Source organism: Electrona antarctica (genome assembly GCF_951216825.1).
Source record: "Electrona antarctica genome assembly, contig: scaffold_349, whole genome shotgun sequence".
Classification (NCBI taxonomy): domain Eukaryota; kingdom Metazoa; phylum Chordata; class Actinopteri; order Myctophiformes; family Myctophidae; genus Electrona; species Electrona antarctica.
Genome location: NW_027638381.1, coordinates 88856 through 113441, shown reverse-complemented (window position 1 = coordinate 113441; position 24586 = coordinate 88856). Strand labels below are relative to the sequence as shown.

Sequence of the window (24586 nt, the reverse complement as noted above, 5' to 3'; positions counted from 1 at the left end):
TACCACACTATGTATGGAATATTAGGAGTCCAACTAGTACTGATTTACTACCACACTATGTATGGAATATTAGGAGTCCAACTAGTACTGATTTACTACAACACTATGTATGGAATATTAGGAGTCCAACTAGTACTGATTTACTACCACACTATGTATGGAATATTAGGAGTCCAACTAGTACTGATTTACTACCACACTATGTATGGAATATTAGGAGTCCAACTAGTACTGATTTACTACCACACTATGTATGGAATATTAGGAGTCCAACTAGTACTGATTTACTACCACACTATGTATGGAATATTAGGAGTCCAACTAGTACTGATTTACTACCACACTATGTATGGAATATTAGGAGTCCAGCTAGTACTGATTTACTACCACACTATGTATGGAATATTAGGAGTCCAGCTAGTACTGATTTACTACCACACTATGTATGGAATATTAGGAGTCCAACTAGTACTGATTTACTACCACACTATGTATGGAATATTAGGAGTCCAACTAGTACTGATTTACTACCACACTATGTATGGAATATTAGGAGTCCAACTAGTACTGATTTACTACCACACTATGTATGGAATATTAGGATTAAAATTATGAATTAAAACTATGAATAGAGCAGAAGGCACTGAAAAGCTGATATTAGGGGTGGCAGTCCAAGGGTTAAGTCCTGCCCGAGGCCACTGGTTCCCAAACGGTGGGTCGGGACCCATGTGTGGGTCGCTGACACATTGTTACGGGTCCCCAAATTTGTTGTTTCCTACATTTCTTTTAATGATTACAATTTCAAAACATTAAAAAAAGAAGAAAAAAAATCCCCCCCCTGAAAAAGCAACATTTTTCATCATGAATTAGTAACAAAACTGTTTTTTTTGTTTTTCAATAATGTCATGAATAAATGAAAGCAAAAACAAATATTTAGGAAGTAGTGAAAATAGCCAGATCTACAAGCTCACAACGTGGCGCGTGAGCTTATAGATCTGGCTATTCTCACTATATTGGGTCCAATGTCTACATTTCTGCTGAAAAGTTCGGGGAACCAAACACTGCCCTCCTATTGGCCACCGCGTGCACCCAGTCGACCAGCACCTCCGGCCTATCAGGAGCCAGCAGACACTGCGTGCACCCTGCTGACCAGCACCTCCGGCCTATCAGGAGCCAGCAGACACGGCGTGCACCCTGCTGACCAGCACCTCCAGCCTATCAGGAGCCAGCAGACACACGTCCAGCACCACCACCAGAGGGGTCTCCTTCAGGTCCTTTGCCGTCGACACCAAGGCCTCTGCAGGAACCAATGAAAATACCAAGAGATACATACATCAGACAACGACAATAACAGCTGAAAGCAGGGCCGCGGGAAGATATAGAGCGTTGCAGTCCCTCCCCCTCGAGAGACCCGGAAAATAAATCCCCGTTCATAAAGACGTTTACGCCGCGGACAACGCCAACTCTTGTCGTGACAAATCATGACAACAAACACAATTTTTCGGGCTGAACAAGTAATTAGAAAGAAGAAGGAAACGGCAGGTTACAACACTTAATTGTTGTCGCCCCCCCCTCCCAGTGAGCTGTGGCGTTCCACAAGGAAGCATACTAGGGTCTTTACTGTTCCTAATATATGTTAACGACATGACTTCAGCTTGTGACTGCAACTTGTTCCTGTTCGCAGATGACTCGGCACTGCTGGTCTCGGACAGGGACAAACTGCAGGTTGAAAAGGCCCTCAGCTCTGAACTCGGTAGAATCTGCACCTGGCTCGCTGATAACAAGCTATCTTTACACCTGGGAAAAACTGAATCCATTCTCTTTGGCTCTAATAGTAATCTCAGCAAGGCAAATGGCTTCTTGGTTAGAGTGGGTGACAATGTTATCACACGTAAAGATGAAATTACCTACCTAGGTTCCATCCTGGAGGCTAATCTTTCCGGTGATAAAATGGCCACCAACGTAATCAAAAAAGTCAACCAAAGAACAAGATTCCTTTACAGGATCTCCTCACTGTTCAACAAAAACACCTTGAAGACCTTAACAGGAGCCACAGCACCTCGAAGGCCCTTAAAACTAGGCTCCAGACTTACCAAAACAAACTGGTCAGGCTCCTACTTGGCCTCACCCCCTGAACCCACCTCACCCCTGCCCACTTTGACAGGCTGGAATGGCTTAGGGTCGACGACAGAGTACAGCATCTTGCAATGGGTCTGGTCCACAAGATTCGATACACCACAAAGATACCCATGTACCTGTCTAAATACTTCACTAAGATACCCATGTACCTGTCTAGATACTTCACTAAGATACCCATGTACCTGTCTAAATACTTCACTAAGATACCCATGTACCTGTCTAAATACTTCACTAAGATACCCATGTACCTGTCTAGATACTTCACTAAGATACCCATGTACCTGTCTAGATACTTCACTAAGATACCCATGTACCTGTCTAAATACTTCACTAAGATACCCATGTACCTGTCTAGATACTTCACTAAGATACCCATGTACCTGTCTAAATACTTCACTAAGATACCCATGTACCTGTCTACATACTTCACTAAGATACCCATGTACCTGTCTAAATACTTCACTAAGATACCCATGTACCTGTCTAAATACTTCACCAAGATACCCATGTACCTGTCTAAATACTTCACCAAGATACCCATGTACCTGTCTAATTACTTCACTAAGATACCCATGTACCTGTCTAAATACTTCACCAAGATACCCATGTACCTGTCTAAATACTTCACCAAGATACCCATGTACCTGTCTAAATACTTCACCAAGATACCCATGTACCTGTCTAGATATACTTCCTTAATGTTAACGAAGTCCACACCCACAACACCAGAGGGAGAGCAACGAACCATGTACAACCCAGATTCGGCACAAACAAGGGACTAAATTATTTTCACTCCTATGCCACCAAAATGTGGAACGCCCTACCAACAGTCATTAAGACATGCAAATCCCTTGACGCCTTCAAAACCGCCCTCAAAGGGCACCTACGGATGGCTGCAATTCGTAACTGGCCCCCGTAAAATTTGAATCCCCCCCACCGCCCCCCCTTTTTCCCCTCACTGTATGTTTCTTTTCCCTTTTTACCTCCATTATGATGAATTCCTGTTCTGTTCTTGGTCTATATAGAAGTGTCTATTTGTACGTCTCTAAATGTTTTGATGAATTGAACATGGTGGACCCTCTTGTAAACAAGTGTAATGCTTAATTGGGTCGTCCACTCACAGTTAACAGCCTTTGTATTGAGTGTGTGCTTGAAATGTACTGTAATTCTGCAAACTGTTAATAAATATTTCAATCAATCCCACTGTACCTTCCACAGGCAGCATCTGTAGTTTAATAACACTGTACCTTCCACAGGCAGCCTCTGTAGTTTAACAACCTCCCACTGTACCTTCCACAGGAAGCCTCTGTAGTTTAACAACCTCCCACTGTACCTTCGACAAGCAGCCTCTGTAGTTTAACAACCTCCCACTGTACCTTCCACAGGCAGCCTCTGTAGTTTAACAACCTCCCACTGTACCTTCCACAGGCAGCCTCTGTAGTTTAATAACCTCCCACTGTACCTTCCACAGGCAGCCTCTGTAGTTTAACAACCTCCCACTGTACCTTCCACAGGCAGCCTCTGTAGTTTAACAACCTCCCACTGTACCTTCCACAGGCAGCCTCTGTAGTTTAACAACCTCCCACTGTACCTTCCACAGGCAGCCTCTGTAGTTTAACAACCTCCCACTGTACCTTCCACAGGCAGCCTCTGTAGTTTAACAACCTCCCACTGTACCTTCCACAGGCAGCATCTGTAGTTTAACAACCTCCCACAGGCAGCCTCTGTAGTTTAACAAACTCCCACTGTACCTTCCACAGGCAGCCTCTGTAGTTTAACAAACTCCCACTGTACCTTCCACAGGCAGCATCTGTAGTTTAATAACCTCCCACTGTACCTTCGACAGGCAGCCTCTGTAGTTTAACAACCTCCCACTGTACCTTCGACAGGCAGCCTCTGTAGTTTAACAACCTCCCACTGTACCTTCGACAGGCAGCCTCTGTAGTTTAACAACCTCCCACTGTACCTTCGACAGGCAGCCTCTGTAGTTTAACAACCTCCCACTGTACCTTCCACAGGCAGCCTCTGTAGTTTAACAACCTCCCACTGTACCTTCCACAGGCCTCAAGGTTCAAGGTTATTTTATTAGTGTCCCCGAAGGGCAAAAGGTTTTACAGCAGTTCATAAGGCTTGAAAGTTGAAACACATATACATACATCAATCAAAACAAACGTATTGCTGCTGGTCGCTACTCGCTAGCGTGCGCTGCGCCCCGGCGCTGCGCACGGCCTACTTGCATCTTCAGAAGAAAAAGAAAAAAGAAGAGGTGGGGGGATGCAACTCTGTAGTTTAAACTCCCACTGTACCTTCCACAGGCAGCCTCTGTAGTTTAACAACACTGTACCTTCCACAGGCAGCCTCTGTAGTTTAACAACACTGTACCTTCCACAGGCAGCCTCTGTAGTTTAACAACCTCCCACTGTACCTTCCACAGGCAGCCTCTGTAGTTTAACAACACTGTACCTTCCACAGGCAGCCTCTGTAGTTTAACAACACTGTACCTTCCACAGGCAGCCTCTGTAGTTTAACAACACTGTACCTTCCACAGGCAGCCTCTGTAGTTTAATGACACTGTACCTTCAACAGGCAGCCTCTGTAGTTTAACAAACTCCCACTGTACCTTCGACAGGCAGCCTCTGTAGTTTAACAACACTGTACCTTCAACAGGCAGCCTCTGTAGTTTAACAAACTCCCACTGTACCTTCGACAGGCAGCCTCTGTAGTTTAATAACACTGTACCTTCAACAGGCAGCCTCTGTAGTTTAATAACACTGTACCTTCCACAGGCAGCCTCTGTAGTTTAATAACACTGTACCTTCCACAGGCAGCCTCTGTAGTTTAATAACACTGTACCTTCCACAGGCAGCCTCTGTAGTTTAATAACACTGTACCTTCCACAGGCAGCCTCTGTAGTTTAACAAACTCCCACTGTACCTTCCACAGGCAGCCTCTGTAGTTTAACAAACTCCCACTGTACCTTCAACAGGCAGCCTCTGTAGTTTAACAACCTCCCACTGTACCTTCCACAGACAGCCTCTGTAGTTTAACAACCTCCCACTGTACCTTCCACAGGCAGCCTCTGTAGACAATTTTAAAGCACAGCTCAAGACCCACTTCTACACTCTTGCTTTGAATTGATCTTTTAAGTTGTGTGTTATTCTTGTCTTCACTGTATTGCATCACTGCTCTTGTTTTTAATGTTGTATGCCTTGCTTTTATTTTTTCCCCCATTGCTCTGTAAAGCACTTTGAGCTGCATTTCATTCATTAATTTCATGTCATGAAAGGTGCAAAACTATTTAGTCATTTATCAGACGCTCTTAATCCAGAGCGATTTACATTAAGCAATAACAAAAAGCATGGCGATACATCACATACATAAAAGTAGTTATCATGAAACATGCGTAAGCTAAGAACGTAACAGTGTAATATCTATATAATGACACTATACATATAAACTATACTATACAATACATACTATGTACTATGAAGTGCTATGATTACATACAATGCAATTCTAGTGCTGTCTAGGTAACATGCTATACGTCTGTTTAAAATGCTATCTAAGTCTACAAAATGGTCCTATCTAAGGCCGAGCAAAGTACGCCAAAAATGATATTCGAATATTCCTTTTAAAACACCACATGTATTCGGACAATTTTCGAATGATTTCAAATGTCGAATGTATATGATTTTAATATGAATATGATATGAATATTGCAGCCTAATATGATGTAAAACGTTCCCTTTCTTTATCTCTATGGTCCGGTCCTGTATGGGCCGGTCCTGTATGGGCCGGTCCTCTATGGGCCGGTCCTGTATGGTCCGGTCCTGTATGGTCCGGTCCTGTATGGGCCACGGTTGGTGCTGAGAAATGCTCTCTCTTGAGTCTTGCGAGATCAAATGAATGATTCATAATTATCTTAATAGCCTAATTTTTGTATAATGTTTTAGTTTACGTGGCACAGTGTCTCGCCAGAACTCACACAGCAATTTTATTGTTATTTTTTTTAATTCGAATCTTCATTTAAAATATTCGATTATTATTTTATTTTTGAGTGGTGCAAACCACTCCAACAACTGGCTTTGTACCCGTGTACCTGTGTTCGTACCAACAAATTTAGCATGGTTACTATGGTCACTGACGTTACGTCAGACCACAGCTGATCAGGCTATATAAGACCTTGCACCACTCAGTTCACACGGGTGTGATTATTTACATTCGAATGTGGAATATTCGTTGGCAGCACTAGTGAGGGCAGACAATTCACCTTTAGCAAAGCCCCGCCCTCACCCACTTAGACACTCCCACTTGGACACTTTCCAGCCAGGCTCATTCATTCCAATGTAAATATGATGGATTTTACACATTAAATGCCGGTTCATTTTTGGAACCAGACCTTCAAAATCTATTCCAATCCAACACAATCCAAACAAGGCCTGCCGTATGCACTGGAAAAATATGTGCGTGACATTTCTTTTTAAAACAATGTTTTGTCATATAGGAAAACTATTGGTGGAGAGGTTTATCTAACCCATGTTATGCTTAGCTGTGATTGGACCATAGCAGTTTGGGGAGGGGCTATAGGTCAATTGACGACGGAAAAGTGCGGACGCAAATTGTGATTGGCCAGAATGAGATGACATATGATGAAAAGAGCGCCCCTCACTTCACACGGGTGTGATTTTTAATTGTACTATGGAAATAAAGACTGATGTCACTCCTGTGTCACCTGGTTGAGGAGGGGTTGTGGGGTCGCTCGGAGGGCAGAGGAACCCGGACGTGAGGCAGGACAGCAGGGTCCTGGGCCGGGGGTCCCCCTGGGGGTCCCTCTGGGGGTCCCGGACCACGCCCACAGCTCGGGGGTCCTCGGAACTCCCCACGGGAAGGAAGGCAGCGTCGATGGCGACGTCCCTGTTCAGGCCTGTTCAAAAACAAACAGTCATATGAACTGATCCTAAATACAGAGAATAAACAGAAATAAGTCATGTTACCTAGTTTTGTAACTTCCAGTCACTCGTCCCAGACTCTTCTCCCTTCTCTAAAACACCCTGGACAACGCTCCACGCGCCCCAGACTCTTCTCCCTTCTCTAAAACACCCTGGACAACGCTCCACGCGTCCCAGACTCTTCTCCCTTCTCTAAAACAACCTGGACAACGCTCCACGCGTCCCAGACTCTTCTCCCTTCTCTAAAACACCCTGGACAACGCTCCACGCGTCCCAGACTCTTCTCCCTTCTCTAAAAAACCCTGGACAACGCTCCACGCGTCCCAGACTCTTCTCCCTTCTCTAAAACACCCTGGACAACGCTCCACGCGTCCCAGACTCTTCTCCCTTCTCTAAAACACCCTGGACAACGCTCCACACGTCCCAGACTCTTCTCCCTTCTCTAAAACACCCTGGACAACGCTCCACACGTCCCAGACTCTTCTCCCTTCTCTAAAACACCCTGGACAAGGCTCCACGCGTCCCAGGACTCTTCTCCCTTCTCTAAAACACCCTGGACAACGCTCCATGCCTCCCAGACTTTTCTCCCTTCTCTAAAACACCCTGGACAACGCTCCACGTGTCCCAGACTCTTCTCCCTTCTCTAAACACCCTGGACAACGCTCCACACCTCCCAGACTCTTCTCCTTCTCTAAAACACCCTGGACAACGCTCTCCCTTCTCTAAAACACCCTGGACAACGCTCCACACGTCCCAGACTCTTCTCCCTTCTCTAAAACACCCTGGACAACGCTCCACACGTCCCAGACTCTTCTCCCTTCTCTAAAACACCCTGGACAACGCTCCACGCGTCCCAGACTCTTCTCCCTTCTCTAAAACACCCTGGACAACGCTCCACGCGTCCCAGACTCTTCTCCCTTCTCTAAAACACCCTGGACAACGCTCCACACGTCCCAGACTCTTCTCCCTTCTCTAAAACACCCTGGACAACGCTCCACACGTCCCAGACTCTTCTCCCTTCTCTAAAACACCCTGGACAACGCTCCACGAGTCCCAGACTCTTCTCCCTTCTCTAAAACACCCTGGACAGCGCTCCACGCGTCCCAGACTCTTCTCCCTTCTCTAAAACACCCTGGACAACGCTCCACACGTCTCAGACTCTTCTCCTTCTCTAAAACACCCTGGACAACGCTCCACACGTCCCAGACTCTTCTCCCTTCTCTAAAACACCCTGGACAACGCTCCACACGTCCCAGACTCTTCTCCCTTCTCTAAAACACCCTGGACAACGCTCCACGCGTCCCAGACTCTTCTCCCTTCTCTAAAACACCCTGGACAACGCTCCACGCGTCCCATACTCTTCTCCCTTCTCTAAAACACCCTGGACAACGCTCCACACGTCCCAGACTCTTCTCCCTTCTCTAAAACACCCTGGACAACGCTCCACACGTCCCAGACTCTTCTCCCTTCTCTAAAACACCCTGGACAAGGCTCCACGCGTCCCAGGACTCTTTTCCCTTCTCTAAAACACCCTGGACAACGCTCCACGCCTCCCAGACTCTTCTCCCTTCTCTAAAACACCCTGGACAACGCTCCACGTGTCCCAGACTCTTCTCCCTTCTCTAAAACACCCTGGACAACGCTCCACACGTCTCAGACTCTTCTCCTTCTCTAAAACACCCTGGACAACGCTCCACACGTCCCAGACTCTTCTCCCTTCTCTAAAACACCCTGGACAACGCTCCACACGTCCCAGACTCTTCTCCCTTCTCTAAAACACCCTGGACAGCGCTCCACGCGTCCCAGACTCTTCTCCCTTCTCTAAAACACCCTGGACAACGCTCCACACGTCTCAGACTCTTCTCCTTCTCTAAAACACCCTGGACAACGCTCCACACGTCCCAGACTCTTCTCCCTTCTCTAAAACACCCTGGACAACGCTCCACACGTCCCAGACTCTTCTCCCTTCTCTAAAACACCCTGGACAACGCTCCACGCGTCCCAGACTCTTCTCCCTTCTCTAAAACACCCTGGACAACGCTCCACGCGTCCCATACTCTTCTCCCTTCTCTAAAACACCCTGGACAACGCTCCACACGTCCCAGACTCTTCTCCCTTCTCTAAAACACCCTGGACAACGCTCCACACGTCCCAGACTCTTCTCCCTTCTCTAAAACACCCTGGACAAGGCTCCACGCGTCCCAGGACTCTTTTCCCTTCTCTAAAACACCCTGGACAACGCTCCACGCCTCCCAGACTCTTCTCCCTTCTCTAAAACACCCTGGACAACGCTCCACGTGTCCCAGACTCTTCTCCCTTCTCTAAAACACCCTGGACAACGCTCCACACGTCTCAGACTCTTCTCCTTCTCTAAAACACCCTGGACAACGCTCCACACGTCCCAGACTCTTCTCCCTTCTCTAAAACACCCTGGACAACGCTCCACACGTCCCAGACTCTTCTCCCTTCTCTAAAACACCCTGGACAACGCTCCACGCGTCCCAGACTCTTCTCCCTTCTCTAAAACACCCTGGACAACGCTCCACGCGTCCCATACTCTTCTCCCTTCTCTAAAACACCCTGGACAACGCTCCACACGTCCCAGACTCTTCTCCCTTCTCTAAAACACCCTGGACAACGCTCCACGCGTCCCAGACTCTTCTCCCTTCTCTAAAACACCCTGGACAACGCTCCACACGCCCCAGACTCTTCTCCTTCTCTAAAACACCCTGGACAACGCTCCACACGTCCCAGACTCTTCTCCCTTCTCTAAAACACCCTGGACAACGCTCCACACGTCCCAGACTCTTCTCCCTTCTCTAAAACACCCTGGACAACGCTCCACACGTCCCAGACTCTTCTCCCTTCTCTAAAAGACCCTGGACAACGCTCCACGCGTCCCAGACTCTTCTCCCTTCTCTAAAACACCCTGGACAACGCTCCACACGTCCAAGACTCTTCTCCCTTCTCTAAAACACCGTGGACAACGCTCCACGCGTCCCAGACTCTTCTCCCTTCTCTAAAACACCCTGGACAACGCTCCACACGTCCCAGACTCTTCTCCCTTCTCTAAAACACCGTGGACAACGCTCCACGCGTCCCAGACTCTTCTCCCTTCTCTAAAACACCCTGGACAACGCTCCACGCGTCCCAGACTCTTCTCCCTTCTCTAAAACACCATGGACAACGCTCCACACGTCCCAGACTCTTCTCCCTTCTCTAAAACACCCTGGACAACGCTCCACGCGTCCCAGACTCTTCTCCCTTCTCTAAAACACCCTGGACAACGCTCCACACGTCCCAGACTCTTCTCCCTTCTCTAAAACACCGTGGACAACGCTCCACGCGTCCCAGACTCTTCTCCCTTCTCTAAAACACCCTGGACAAGTTGGACACCAGCACAATGGTCTGGTCTTTAATTAACACCAGAGGAACTCCACCTCCTGCTACATACAGTCACTCTGCCACCATCATCGGGACAAAGATGTTTGTATTTGGTGGCTGGGGAGGTCAGCACTACAACACCATCAGAGTGTTTGACACAGACACCAAACTCTGGATGAAAACACCTTCTCTACAGCTTCTTCCAGAAGGACGCTGGTGGCATTCAGCTTTTAGCTACAATGGAGAGCTGTACATATTTGGTGGCTGGAACGGTAACCAGTTCCTCAATGATCTGAAATTCGTCCAGAGACATTCTCCTGGAAGAAGGTTGAGCCCAAGGGGAAACACCCTTCTAAGATGTATGGGATGTGCTGTTGCATGGTGGGAGATTGTGTCATCCTCTTTGGAGCAGACAACAGACCAGGTGACCTGTATGTCTTAGACTTCAGTCCTAGCCTCAAGACATTATGTAAACTAGCAGTTATTCAGTACGGTCTGGATCAGTCTGAACTCCCACACGACATCAGGTGGGAACTGACAGCCATGACTAGCTAAAATGTAAGAAAAAAGAAAAAAAATAGCGAGGCAATACAAGAAAATAAAAAATACATGAAGTGTCAGCCATGATGACTACCAACAGCAGCTGAATAAACCAACATATACAAAAATCAATAAATTAATAACAATGAAATGGGACCAATTAAAAACAAAAGGACAGGGTGTGATACAGCACAGACATCTCAAGAAGACCTGTCTATCTCTCACGGAGTGATAGACCTATCAGAGAAGACCTGTCTATCTCTCACGGAGTGATAGACCAATCAGAGAAGACCTGTCTATCTCTCACGGAGTGATAGACAGATATCTAGAACCTCAGACCTCAGGATTCAAAAATCCTATTCCTCCTTTATTTTTATTTTATTGTATTTTTTAAAGCCATAAGCCCCTCCCACTAAGCCGTAAGCCCCTCCCACTTGCCATTTGGCACGTTCCATCAAGAGGTCACACCCCAAATGGGGGACCATTTTCATCCTAAAACAAATCCTCAAATTTTGAGGACACAATCTCTAAAAAAAAATGTTAATTAGATGTGGCCACACCCACAGCTGTTGTTGATTTTTAGTGTCACCCAAGACGGAAAAGCAAGACACCCAATCTCCGCTTTACTTCCCTGCCCCAAAACTGGTGGGTCAAACCGAACAACCAATATGTCCATTTGAAGCTCTGATTCCCTGCTTTCACATGACATGGAAAACGTAATGTTACCTAGTATTGTGACTTGGTAGTACCCGGGACACTCCACATTGTCCCAGAGGGGGGCGGGGTGGGCATGGTGCCCGGGGGGGGTCCAGTGGGCGGGGTGCAGGTTGGCGCGGTGCAGCAGACAGTCCTTGAGGTCGTAGTGGAAGCTCTGTGCGAGGCTGTCCTGGAACAGACCCCCCCCTCGGCACAGGTGGTCCGAGAGCTCGGCTCGCTGCCCAGACCAGGAGGGGTTCACCCAGGACGGCCCGCTGTCGCCTGCTGTGCACGCAAGCGCACACACACACACACACACACACACACACGCACAGTATTACAGTGTGTCGCCGGTTCGAGTGCCGATCCTGACAAACGTTGCTGTGTGTCTCCCCCCCCCCCCCCCTCTAGTACCATAATGTAATCCATCAATAAAGGCAACAAATCCCCCAAAAATATATTAAAAAAAAGATGGTAAATGGTGCATTTATATCGCCTTTACATACATTTACTGTGCATTACATTCACCCATTCACACACACATTCACACACCTTTACATAGACTGTGCATTACATTCACCCATTCACACACACATTCACACACCTTTACATAGACTGTGCATTACATTCACCCATTCACACACACATTCACACACCTTTACATAGACTGTGCATTACATTCACCCATCCACACGCACACATTCACACACCTTTACATAGATTGTGCATTACATTCACCCATCCACACGCACACATTCACACACCGATGGCAGCGGAAACCATGCGAGGCACCAACCTGCACATCAGGAGCAATTAGGGGTTCAGAGTCTTGCTAAAGGACACTTCGACAGTAACTCTGGGGGAGCCCACAGGGTTCGAACTGGCAACCTCACGGTTACCATCCTGCCACTCTACCCCTGATTCACCGCCGCCCCCCTAGTGGCCACTCTACCCCTGATTCACCGCCGCCCCCCCTAGTGGCCACTCTACCCCTGATTCACCACCGCCCCCCCTAGTGGCCACTCTACCCCTGATTCACCACCGCCCCCCCTAGTGGCCACTCTACCCCTGATTCACCACCGCCCCCCCTAGTGGCCACTCTACCCCTGATTCACCGCCGCCCCCTAGTGGCCACTCTACCCCTGATTCACCACCGCCCCCCCCTAGTGGCCACTCTACCCCTGATTCACCACCCCCCCCCCTAGTGGCCACTCTACCCCTGATTCACCGCCGCCCCCTAGTGGCCACTCTACCCCTGATTCACCGCCGCCCCCTAGTGGCCACTCTACCCCTGATCCACCGCCGCCCCCTAGTGGCCACTCTACCCCTGATCCACCACCGCCCCCTAGTGGCCACTCTACCCCTGATTCACCACCGCACCCTAGTGGCCACTCTACCCCTGAGCCACCGCCGCCCCGCGGATGTATGGATGGACAGACAGACATGACGGCTGAGGTCAGAGGTCACTTCACATACCTTCCGGGTCAAGCTGTAGGTCAGCTGATGGACCTGGAGGCGTGTCTTCATGTAGGTCAGCTGATGGTCTTGGAGGCGTGTCTTCATGTAGGTCAGCTGATGGTCTTGGAGGCGTGTCTTCATGTAGGTCAGCTGATGGTCTTGGAGGCGTGTCTTCATCACTGCTGCAGTCCTCTGTGCTGTGGGTGGAAATTAACTGTTGAAAAATAGCAGATCTACAAGCTCGTAGCGCGCCACTCGGTGGCGGGTTACGAGCTTGTAGGTCTGCTATTTGTTTAAATCGAAGAACGACTGACGTAGAAACATAGCTTTTTCTGAAAACTGTCAGGATGTAGAAGACATTTTTAGAATCTGATCTCAGGTCAGAATGGGTTAATCTGATCTCAGGTCAGAATGGGTTAATCTGATCTCAGGTCAGAATGGGTTAATCTGATCTCAGGTTAGAATGGGTTAATCTGATCTCAGGTCAGAATGGGTTAATCTGATCTCAGGTCAGAATGGGTTAATCGAGGCGATCTTTACCGGTCCTGAAGCTTTCTCTTCCGTGTGTTTGCCAAGCCGTTGCGGGCGGGGGGCTCCTCTGTCGTGTGGTCACCGTGTGGGGGGGCCGACACCTCTAAGGACCCCTCCTCTGTCGTGTGGTCACCGTGTGGGGGGGCCGACACCTCTAAGGACCCCTCCTCTGTCGTGTGGTCACCGTGTGGGGGGGCCGACACCTCTAAGGACCCCTCCTCTGGGACCTGGGGACAACCAGCAGAATCATCATGCATTGAGAATCTCAGGTCAGGGGCTCTCAACGTTTTTGGCCTGAGACCCCCGGAAATGCTTTGGCACTGTCTCGGGACCCCCGCCCCCCCCCCCCCCCCCCCGACCCCCAATATAAATTGACTGCTACAATAACCTTAATAATAGAGACAATACACCATAAATAAATACTGAAACCAGATATAATTATTAGGGGAGGTGTATGTGATTTTCCAGCGATTCAGTTGCAAAAAAAGAAAAAAAACGTTTTTTTTCCCAAATAATTTGGGGACCCCCCAAAATAATTTGGCGACCCCCTGAGGGGTCGCGACCCACGGGTTGAGAACCCCTGATCTGGGTTACATGTGGACGGCTATCACTTCCGGGGCGAGCGGAAGTGACCCGTCTTGTAAGCTCACCTTATGGCTTATAGGGGTAGCGTGCATTGTGTCTGGTGTTGTGTTTATAGGAGACAGAGCTCTGGACACGTTCAGGTGTGTAGACACATATCTGGTGTTGTGTTTATAGGAGACAGAGCTCTGGACACGTTCAGGTGTTTAAACACATATCTGGTGTTGTGTTTATGGGAGACAGAGCTCTGGACACGTTCAGGTGTTTAGACAGATATCTGGTGTTGTGTTTATAGGAGACAGAGCGCTCTGGACACGTTCAGGTGTTTAGACACATATCTGGTGTTGTGTTTATAAGAGACAGAGCTCTGGACACGTTCAGGTGTTTAGACAGATATCTGGTGTTGTGTTTATAGGAGACAGAGCTCTGGACACGTTCAGGTGTGTAGACAGATATCTGGTGTTGTGTTTATAGGAGACAGAGCTCTGGACACGTTCAGGTGTTTAGACAGATATCTGGTGTTGTGTTTATAGAAGACAGAGCTCTGGACACGTTCAGGTGTTTAGACAGATATCTGGTGTTGTGTTTATAGGAGACAGAGCGCTCTGGACACGTTCAGGTGTTTAGACAGATATCTGGTGTTGTGTTTATAGGAGACAGAGCTCTGGACACGTTCAGGTGTTTAGACACATATCTGGTGTTGTGTTTATAGAAGACAGAGCGCTCTGGACACGTTCAGGTGTTTAGACTAGGGCCGGGACTTTAACGCGTTAATTGAGATTAATTAACTACAGAAAAATTAACGCGTTAAAAAAATTAACGCATTTTAATCGCACTATTTTTTTCACCGCGGAACGTTGTCACTGGACAGTTTTCAGATGGACCGGCGCACCACCCAGTTCACCGAGTGAAGTGTCCGTTGTTACAGGGAGTGGAAACCACCCCCCTTTAGAATGGTATGCCCCAGCAGCATTGGGGGAACAATAACACCACCAGACAGTTCACCAGACCGGGGGAAGCCGCTGAGATCACTTTGCTTGTCCCCGTGGATTGGAAATAGGATTTAAAAGGCTATCCGATGATAGCGTGGATTACAGCACAGTTGTGTGCAATTATTCAATAAAGAATTCGCATATCACCGAAGACCGCACCTCGTCAAGCCTCCAGTATCGGCTCGATGCGAAACATGTTGCATGTTGCCTAGCCTGGAAGCTAACGTCAACAACAGTAGCTCTGGTCCTTAGCGTAGTTAGGACTCAGGAGGAGTTCTATGGTACTTAATTTGATCCTTTCCCCTCACACCCACGGAAGTGCAGGCTGTGCAGCCCCTCGTTTTTAGCACAAAAAAATATGTGAAAGCCTACTTTCCTCCTTCTAACACTATGGATCAGAGCTAACGTTATTCCAACTACCAGTAGCAATTCAAGGACCCGACCAGATGACATGGTTTCTAACTAAACGGTTATGGCCAAATAAAATGTAAAATCTGTTAATGGCTGTTACTGTATGTCCACGGAAGAAACACAGAGGTGCTTTCTTATGGTCATGTCACATATTTGCTGCACCAAGCCCCCCCCCAACCCTGTGGAATGCATATTCCCCAAACTCTCAGAGACATGCCCCCACCATCCAAACCTTCAATATTGCTTTCCCCAGCTATTTCATCTATTTAATTCCTTAGTGTTTTTCCTCTAATAAAGTTGTTTTTGATTTATCATGTCCCCCTTGTAAAGCATTTTTGGGTACTCAGAAAAGCTCTATATAAATTATTAAATTTGAGATATTATTATAATTTATTACCCCTATTATTACTACAAAAACAATGTTTTATTGCTTAAACTTATGTATTCACTATTCATTGATTCACTAGTATACCAAAATCCATTTAAAAAAATAGCTTTCTCACTGTTCTCGGGTCAAATAATGATATGCGATTAAAATGCGATTAATCGAGATTAATTAACTACAAAGCCTCTGATTAATTAGATTAAAATTTTTAATCGAGTCCCAGCTCTAGTTTAGACAGATATCTGGTGTTGTGTTTATAGAAGACAGAGCTCTGGACACGTTCAGGTGTTTAGACAGATATCTGGTGTTGTGTTTATAGGAGACAGAGCGCTCTGGACACGTTCAGGTGTTTAGACACATATCTGGTGTTGTGTTTATAGAAGACAGAGCTCTGGACACGTTCAGGTGTTTAGACAGATATCTGGTGCTGTGTTTATAGAAGACAGAGCTCTGGACACGTTCAGGTGTTTAGACAGATATCTGGTGCTGTGTTTATAGAAGACAGAGCTCTGGACACGTTCAGGTGTTTAGACAGATATCCGGATGTTGTGTTTATTGAAGACAGAGCTCTGGACACGTTCAGGTGTTTAGACAGATATCTGGTGTTGTGTTTATAGAAGACAGAGCTCTGGACACGTTCAGGTGTTTAGACAGATATCTGGTGTTGTGTTTATAGAAGACAGAGCGCTCTGGACACGTTCAGGTGTTTAGACAGATATCTGGTGTTGTGTTTATAGAAGACAGAGCTCTGGACACGTTCAGGTGTTTAGACAGATATCTGGTGTTGTGTTTATAGGAGACAGAGCTCTGGACACGTTCAGGTGTTTAGACAGATATCTGGTGTTGTGTTTATAGAAGACAGAGCTCTGGACACGTTCAGGTGTTTAGACAGATATCTGGTGTTGTGTTTATAGAAGACAGAGCTCTGGACACGTTCAGGTGTTTAGACAGATATCTGGTGCTGTGTTTATAGAAGACAGAGCTCTGGACACGTTCAGGTGTTTAGACAGATATCTGGTGCTGTGTTTATAGAAGACAGAGCTCTGGACACGTTCAGGTGTTTAGACAGATATCCGGATGTTGTGTTTATTGAAGACAGAGCTCTGGACACGTTCAGGTGTTTAGACAGATATCTGGTGTTGTGTTTATAGGAGACAGAGCGCTCTGGACACGTTCAGGTGTTTAGACACATATCTGGTGTTGTGTTTATAGAAGACAGAGCTCTGGACACGTTCAGGTGTTTAGACAGATATCTGGTGTTGTGTTTATAGAAGACAGAGCTCTGGACACGTTCAGGTGTTTAGACAGATATCTGGTGTTGTGTTTATAGGAGACAGAGCGCTCTGGACACGTTCAGGTGTTTAGACACATATCTGGTGTTGTGTTTATAGAAGACAGAGCTCTGGACACGTTCAGGTGTTTAGACAGATATCTGGTGCTGTGTTTATAGAAGACAGAGCTCTGGACACGTCCAGGTGTTTAGACAGATATCTGGTGCTGTGTTTATAGAAGACAGAGCTCTGGACACGTTCAGGTGTTTAGACAGATATCCGGATGTTGTGTTTATTGAAGACAGAGCTCTGGACACGTTCAGGTGTTTAGACAGATATCTGGTGTTGTGTTTATAGAAGACAGAGCTCTGGACACGTTCAGGTGTTTAGACAGATATCTGGTGTTGTGTTTATAGAAGACAGAGCGCTCTGGACACGTTCAGGTGTTTAGACAGATATCTGGTGTTGTGTTTATAGAAGACAGAGCTCTGGACACGTTCAGGTCTTTAGACAGATATCTGGTGTTGTGTTTATAGGAGACAGAGCTCTGGACACGTTCAGGTGTTTAGACAGATATCTGGTGTTGTGTTTATAGAAGACAGAGCTCTGGACACGTTCAGGTGTTTAGACAGATATCTGGTGCTGTGTTTATAGAAGACAGAGCTCTGGACACGTTCAGGTGTTTAGACAGATATCCGGATGTTGTGTTTATTGAAGACAGAGCTCTGGACACGTTCAGGTGTTTAGACAGATATCTGGTGTTGTGTTTATAGAAGACAGAGCTCTGGACACGTTCAGGTGTTTAGACAGATATCTGGTGTTGTGTTTATAGAAGACAGAGCTCTGGACACGTTCAGGTGTTTAGACAGATATCTGGTGTTGTGTTTATAGAAGACAGAGCGCTCTGGACACGTTCAGGTGTTTAGACACATATCTGGTGCTGTGTTTATAGAAGACAGAGCTCTGGACACGTTCAGGTGTTTAGACAGATATCTGGTGTTGTGTTTATAGGAGACAGAGCTCTGGACACGTTCAGGTGTGTAGACACATATCTGGTGTTGTGTTTATAGGAGACAGAGCTCTGGACACGTTCAGGTGTTTAGACAGATATCTGGTGTTGTGTTTATAGGAGACAGAGCGCTCTGGACACGTTCAGGTGTTTAGACACATATCTGAACATATCTATATAGTGTCATTATATAGATATGTTCTAGTTATAGTTTATATGTATAGTGTCATTATATAGATATGTTCTAGTCACGGTCTTAGCTTACGCATGTTTCGCGATAAATGCATTTTTTTTTACATATGTGATGTATTCCCATGCTTTTTGTTCTTGCCTATTGTAAGTCGCTCTGGATTAAGAGCGTCTGCTAAATGCCTAAATTGTAAATTGTAATTGTAAATTGTGTTTATAGAAGACAGAGCTCTGGACACGTTCAGGTGTTTAGACAGATATCTGGTGTTGTGTTTATAGAAGACAGAGCTCTGGACACGTTCAGGTGTTTAGACAGATATCTGGTGTTGTGTTTATAGAAGACAGAGCTCTGGACACGTTCAGGTGTTTAGACAGATATCTGGTGTTGTGTTTATAGAAGGTTGTGTCCACTCTCAAATTAGCACTTTCCTGGTCGGGCTAACCTGAAAGCAAATTCCCCCTTAGTGTTTTATTTAGCTGCCAGGGGCAGGTGGGCAACCCTTAGTGTTTTATTTAGCTGCCAGGGGCAGGTGGGCAACCCTTAGTGTTTCATTTAGCTGCCAGGGGCAGGTGGGCAACCCTTAGTGTTTTATTTAGCTGCCAGGGGCAGGTGGGCAACCCTTAGCGTTTTATTTAGCTGCCAGGGGCAGGTGGGCAACCCTTAGTGTTTTATTTAGCTGCCAGGGGCAGGTGGGCAACCCTTAGTGTTTCATTTAGCTGCCAGGGGCAGGTGGGCAACCCTTAGTGTTTTATTTAGCTGCCAGGGGCAGGTGGGCAACCCTTAGCGTTTTATTTAGCTGCCAGGGGCAGGTGGGCAACCCTTAGTGTTTTATTTAGCTGCCAGGGGCAGGTGGGCAACCCTTAGTGTTTTATTTAGCTGCCAGGGGCAGGTGGGCAACCCTTAGTGTTTTATTTAGCTGCCAGGGGCAGGTGGGCAACCCTTAGTGTTTTATTTAGCTGCCAGGGGCAGGTGGGCAACCCTTAGTGTTTTATTTAGCTGCCAGGGGCAGGTGGGCAACCCTTAGTGTTTTATTTAGCTGCCAGGGGCAGGTGGGCAACCCTTAGTGTTTTATTTAGCTGTCAGGGGCAGGTGGGCAACCCTTAGTGTTTTATTAAAACTAAGACGAAATATATCGACAATTGTCAACAAATAAAAACTAGACTAAAATGTTAGGAAGGGACTAGTGGACAAGAGATCCACTAGGAAGGGACTAGTGGACAAGAGATCCACTAGGAAGGGACTAGTGGACAAGAGATCCACTAGGAAGGGACTAGTGGACAAGAGATCCACTAGGAAGGGACTAGTGGACAAGAGATCCACTAGGAAGGGACTAGTGGACAAGAGATCCACTAGGAAGGGACTAGTGGACAAGAGATCCACTAGGAAGGGACTAGTGGACAAGAGATCCACTAGGAAGGGACTAGTGGACAAGAGATCCACTAGGAAGGGACTAGTGGACAAGAGATCCACTAGGAAGGGACTAGTGGACAAGAGATCCACTAGGAAGGGACTAGTGGACAAGAGATCCAGTATAAGTCATTTTACACTTACACTGCTATTTGAAAATAGCAGATCTGCTATTTTCAGATGTCATTACCTGGTGGTCAGGGTTCTGAGGACGGGTCAGTACCTGGTGGTCAGGGTTCTGAGGACGGGTCAGTACCTGGTGGTCAGGGTTCTGAGGACGGGTCAGTACCTGGTGGTCAGGGTTCTGAGGACGGGTCATTACCTGGTGGTCAGGGTTCTGAGGACGGGTCAGTACCTGGTGGTCAGGGTTCTGAGGACGGGTCAGTACCTGGTGGTCAGGGTTCTGAGGACGGGTCAGTACCTGGTGGTCAGGGTTCTGAGGACGGGTCAGTACCTGGTGGTCAGGGGGGTTCTGGTGGTCAGGGTTCTGAGGACGGGTCAGTACCTGGTGGTCAGGGTTCTGAGGACGGGTCAGTACCTGGTGGTCAGGGTTCTGAGGACGGGTCAGTACCTGGTGGTCAGGGTTCTGAGGACGGGTCAGTACCTGGTGGTCAGGGTTCTGAGGACGGGTCATTACCTGGTGGTCAGGGTTCTGAGGACGGGTCAGTACCTGGTGGTCAGGGTTCTGAGGACGGGTCAGTACCTGGTGGTCAGGGTTCTGAGGACGGGTCAGTACCTGGTGGTCAGGGTTCTGAGGACGGGTCAGTACCTGGTGGTCAGGGTTCTGAGGACGGGTCAGTACCTGGTGGTCAGGGGGGTTCTGGTGGTCAGGGTTCTGAGGACGGGTCAGTACCTGGTGGTCAGGGTTCTGAGGACGGGTCAGTACCTGGTGGTCAGGGTTCTGAGGACGGGTCAGTACCTGGTGGTCAGGGGGGTTCTGGTGGTCAGGGTTCTGAGGACGGGTCAGTACCTGGTGGTCAGGGTTCTGAGGACGGGTCAGTACCTGGTGGTCAGGGTTCTGAGGACGGGTCAGTACCTGGTGGTCAGGGGGGTTCTGGTGGTCAGGGTTCTGAGGACGGGTCAGTACCTGGTGGTCAGGGTTCTGAGGACGGGTCAGTACCTGGTGGTCAGGGGGGTTCTGGTGGTCAGGGTTCTGAGGACGGGTCAGTACCTGGTGGTCAGGGTTCTGAGGACGGGTCAGTACCTGGTGGTCAGGGTTCTGAGGACGGGTCAGTACCTGGTGGTCAGGGTTCTGAGGACGGGTCAGTACCTGGTGGTCAGGGTTCTGAGGACGGGTCAGTACCTGGTGGTCAGGGGGGTTCTGGTGGTCAGGGTTCTGAGGACGGGTCAGTACCTGGTGGTCAGGGTTCTGAGGACGGGTCAGTACCTGGTGGTCAGGGGGGTTCTGGTGGTCAGGGTTCTGAGGACGGGTCAGTACCTGGTGGTCAGGGTTCTGAGGACGGGTCAGTACCTGGTGGTCAGGGTTCTGAGGACGGGTCAGTACCTGGTGGTCAGGGTTCTGAGGACGGGTCAGTACCTGGTGGTCAGGGTTCTGAGGACGGGTCAGTACCTGGTGGTCAGGGTTCTGAGGACGGGTCAGTACCTGGTGGTCAGGGTTCTGAGGACGGGTCAGTACCTGGTGGTCAGGGTTCTGAGGACGGGTCAGTACCTGGTGGTCAGGGTTCTGAGGACGGGTCAGTACCTGGTGGTCAGGGTTCTGAGGACGGGTCAGTACCTGGTGGTCAGGGTTCTGAGGACGGGTCAGTACCTGGTGGTCAGGGTTCTGAGGACGGGTCAGTACCTGGTGGTCAGGGTTCTGAGGACGGGTCAGTACCTGGTGGTCAGGGTTCTGAGGACGGGTCAGTACCTGGTGGTCAGGGTTCTGAGGACGGGTCAGTACCTGGTGGTCAGGGTTCTGAGGACGGGTCAGTACCTGGTGGTCAGGGGGGTTCTGGTGGTCAGGGTTCTGAGGACGGGTCAGTACCTGGTGGTCAGGGTTCTGAGGACGGGTCAGTACCTGGTGGTCAGGGGGGTTCTGGTGGTCAGGGTTATGAGGACGGGTCAGTACCTGGTGGTCAGGGTTCTGAGGACGGGTCAGTACCTGGTGGTCATGGTTCTGAGGACGGGTCAGTACCTGGTGGTCAGGGGGGTTCTGGTGGTCAGGGTTCTGAGGACGGGTCAGTACCTGGTGGTCAGGGTTCTGAGGACGGGTCAGTACCTGGTGGTCAGGGTTCTGAGGACGGGTCAGTACCTGGTGGTCAGGGGGGTTCTGGTGGTCAGGGTTCTGAGGACGGGTCAGTACCTGGTGGTCAGGGTTCTGAGGACGGGTCAGTACCTGGTGGTCAGGGGGGTTCTGGTGGTCAGGGTTATGAGGACGGGTCAGTACCTGGTGGTCAGGGTTCTGAGGACGGGTCAGTACCTGGTGGTCATGGTTCTGAGGACGGGTCAGTACCTGGTGGTCAGGGGGGTTCTGGTGGTCAGGGTTCTGAGGACGGGTCAGTACCTGGTGGTCAGGGTTCTGAGGACGGGTCAGTACCTGGTGGTCAGGGGGGTTCTGGTGGTCAGGGTTATGAGGACGGGTCAGTACCTGGTGGTCAGGGGGGTTCTGGTGGTCAGGGTTATGAGGACGGGTCAGTACCTGGTGGCCAGGAGGGTTCTGGTGGTCAGGGTTCTGAGGACGGGTCCGGTACGCGACGGCCACGATGTGTCCCTGCACCGCCAGTCTTCTGTGCTCTCTGTACTGAAGAGATTCTAACTCCGTCTTCAGATCAGCTGCAGCCAGAAGAGGGATGGCAGCTGGAAGACAACCAATCAATCAATCAATCAATCAATCAATCAATCAATCAATCAATCAATCAATCAATATCAGAGGAATAGCAGCTGGAAGTTCACAAGAGAACATAAATAACCAGAACTGCACTCTGTCGAGTGCCTACTTGCGCTTTGCACACAAGTAGGCCATAAATGACCTACTAGTGCGCAAGCAGAGCGCGCAAGTACTGTCAACCGCTACGAACTTTCAAATCTCTGGCTCGCAATGGTGACGTAATAAAGATAGGTTTCAGATTACATATATGTATGTATATGTAAGTTGTATATATGTATATGTAATTTGTAAGTTGATTAGCAGTATACTGTGGTTACTTTGATGCGTATGTCCCGTAGCAGCGTATGACGTGATGAAGATATGTACCAATGCCAGGGCATAACTGGCTCTCGATGGTGACGTAATAATGATATGTTTCAGTGTCGGGTGGATTAAAGGTAACTAGGCCCGTCGCACGTACAGGTCATATTGGGAAATATGGAACTTGGGAACCTAATGATATACGTTGTCATAGCACCCATTTGAACTGTCAGACGGTGTCCCACATGGAGATCTGTGTATGTGTGAAGACTGCAAACTGACTGTGAAAAGTGTACTTGGCAATCAATTCGGCCCACTGGCAGAGCCTGATTGGTTGAGCCTCAATTGGCTGAGGCAGAGGCTGGAAATTGCACAGGTGAAAGTGTCAGATCTAGCCTGGACCACAGACTGACTGAGTGTCAGATCTAGCCTGGACCACAGACTGACTGAGTGTCAGATCTAGCCTGGACCACAGACTGACTGAGTGTCAGATCTAGCCTGGACTACAGACTGACTGAGTGTCAGATCTAGCCTGGACCACAGACTGACTGAGTGTCAGATCTAGCCTGGACCACAGACTGACTGAGTGTCAGATCTAGCCTGGACCACAGACTGACTGAGTGTCAGATCTAGCCTGGACCACAGACTGACTGAGTGTCAGATCTAGCCTGGACCACAGACTGACTGAGTGTCAGATCTAGCCTGGACCACAGACTGACTGAGTGTCAGATCTAGCCTGGACCACAGACTGACTGAGTGTCAGATCTAGCCTGGACCACAGACTGACTGAGTGTCAGATCTAGCCTGGACTACAGACTGACTGAGTGTCAGATCTAGCCTGGACTACAGACTGACTGAGTGTCAGATCTAGCCTGGACCACAGACTGACTGAGTGGCCTTTCACAATTATCACATAATATAGTAGGTAATTGAGAGTCTGGAGTCCCATTTGAACAGAGAACTGGCTCATGGTAACCTGGGGTACCGTCCACAGGCTGGGGGAAGGTGGGAGGGGGCTGGGGGTAGCAGTAGTGACCCCCCACAGAGCACTAACCTGGGCCAGGGTCCCCAGGGTGGGTGAAGGTGGGAGGGGGCTGCGGGTAGCAGTAGTGACCCCCCACAGAGCACTAACCTGGGCCAGGGTCCCCAGGGTGGGTGAAGGTGGGAGGGGGCTGCGGGTAGCAGTAGTGACCCCCCACAGAGCACTAACCTGGGGTACCCTCCCCAGGGGGCTGGGTGAAGGTGGGAGGGGGCTGCGGGTAGCAGTAGTGACCCCCCACAGAGCACTAACCTGGGCCAGGGTCCCCAGGGTGGGTGAAGGTGGGAGGGGGCTGCGGGTAGCAGTAGTGACCCCCCACAGAGCACTAACCTGGGCCAGGGTCCCCAGGGGGCTGGGTGAAGGTGGGAGGGGGCTGCGGGTAGCAGTAGTGACCCCCCACAGAGCACTAACCTGGGCCAGGGTCCCCAGGGTGGGTGAAGGTGGGAGGGGGCTGCGGGTAGCAGTAGTGACCCCCC

The 24586-nt window shown here is 48.8% G+C and overlaps 1 protein-coding gene across 3 annotated transcripts in view; it reads right to left on the bottom strand.

Moving 5' to 3' along the window:
* Positions 1–1025: 1025 nt before the first annotated feature.
* The window catches only part of LOC306918127 (RPA-related protein RADX-like), a 61849-nt gene continuing 38288 nt past the window's right edge, over positions 1026–24586 (bottom strand). Inside the window, exons 12-17 of one of the 3 annotated variants that reach the window (XM_079531007.1) lie at positions 22583–22740; positions 13707–13924; positions 13185–13363; positions 11739–11993; positions 6872–7063; positions 1026–1297 (exon numbers count right to left, since the gene is read on the bottom strand). In XM_079531007.1, coding sequence (XP_079387133.1) covers positions 1167–1297; positions 6872–7063; positions 11739–11993; positions 13185–13363; positions 13707–13924; positions 22583–22740 — 1133 coding nt within the window. In that variant the 3' untranslated portion in view covers positions 1026–1166. The remainder of the gene's footprint in view (positions 1298–6871; positions 7064–11738; positions 11994–13184; positions 13364–13706; positions 13925–22582; positions 22741–24586) is intronic. The other 2 variants (XM_079531008.1, XM_079531009.1) reach the window with 2 other exon arrangements.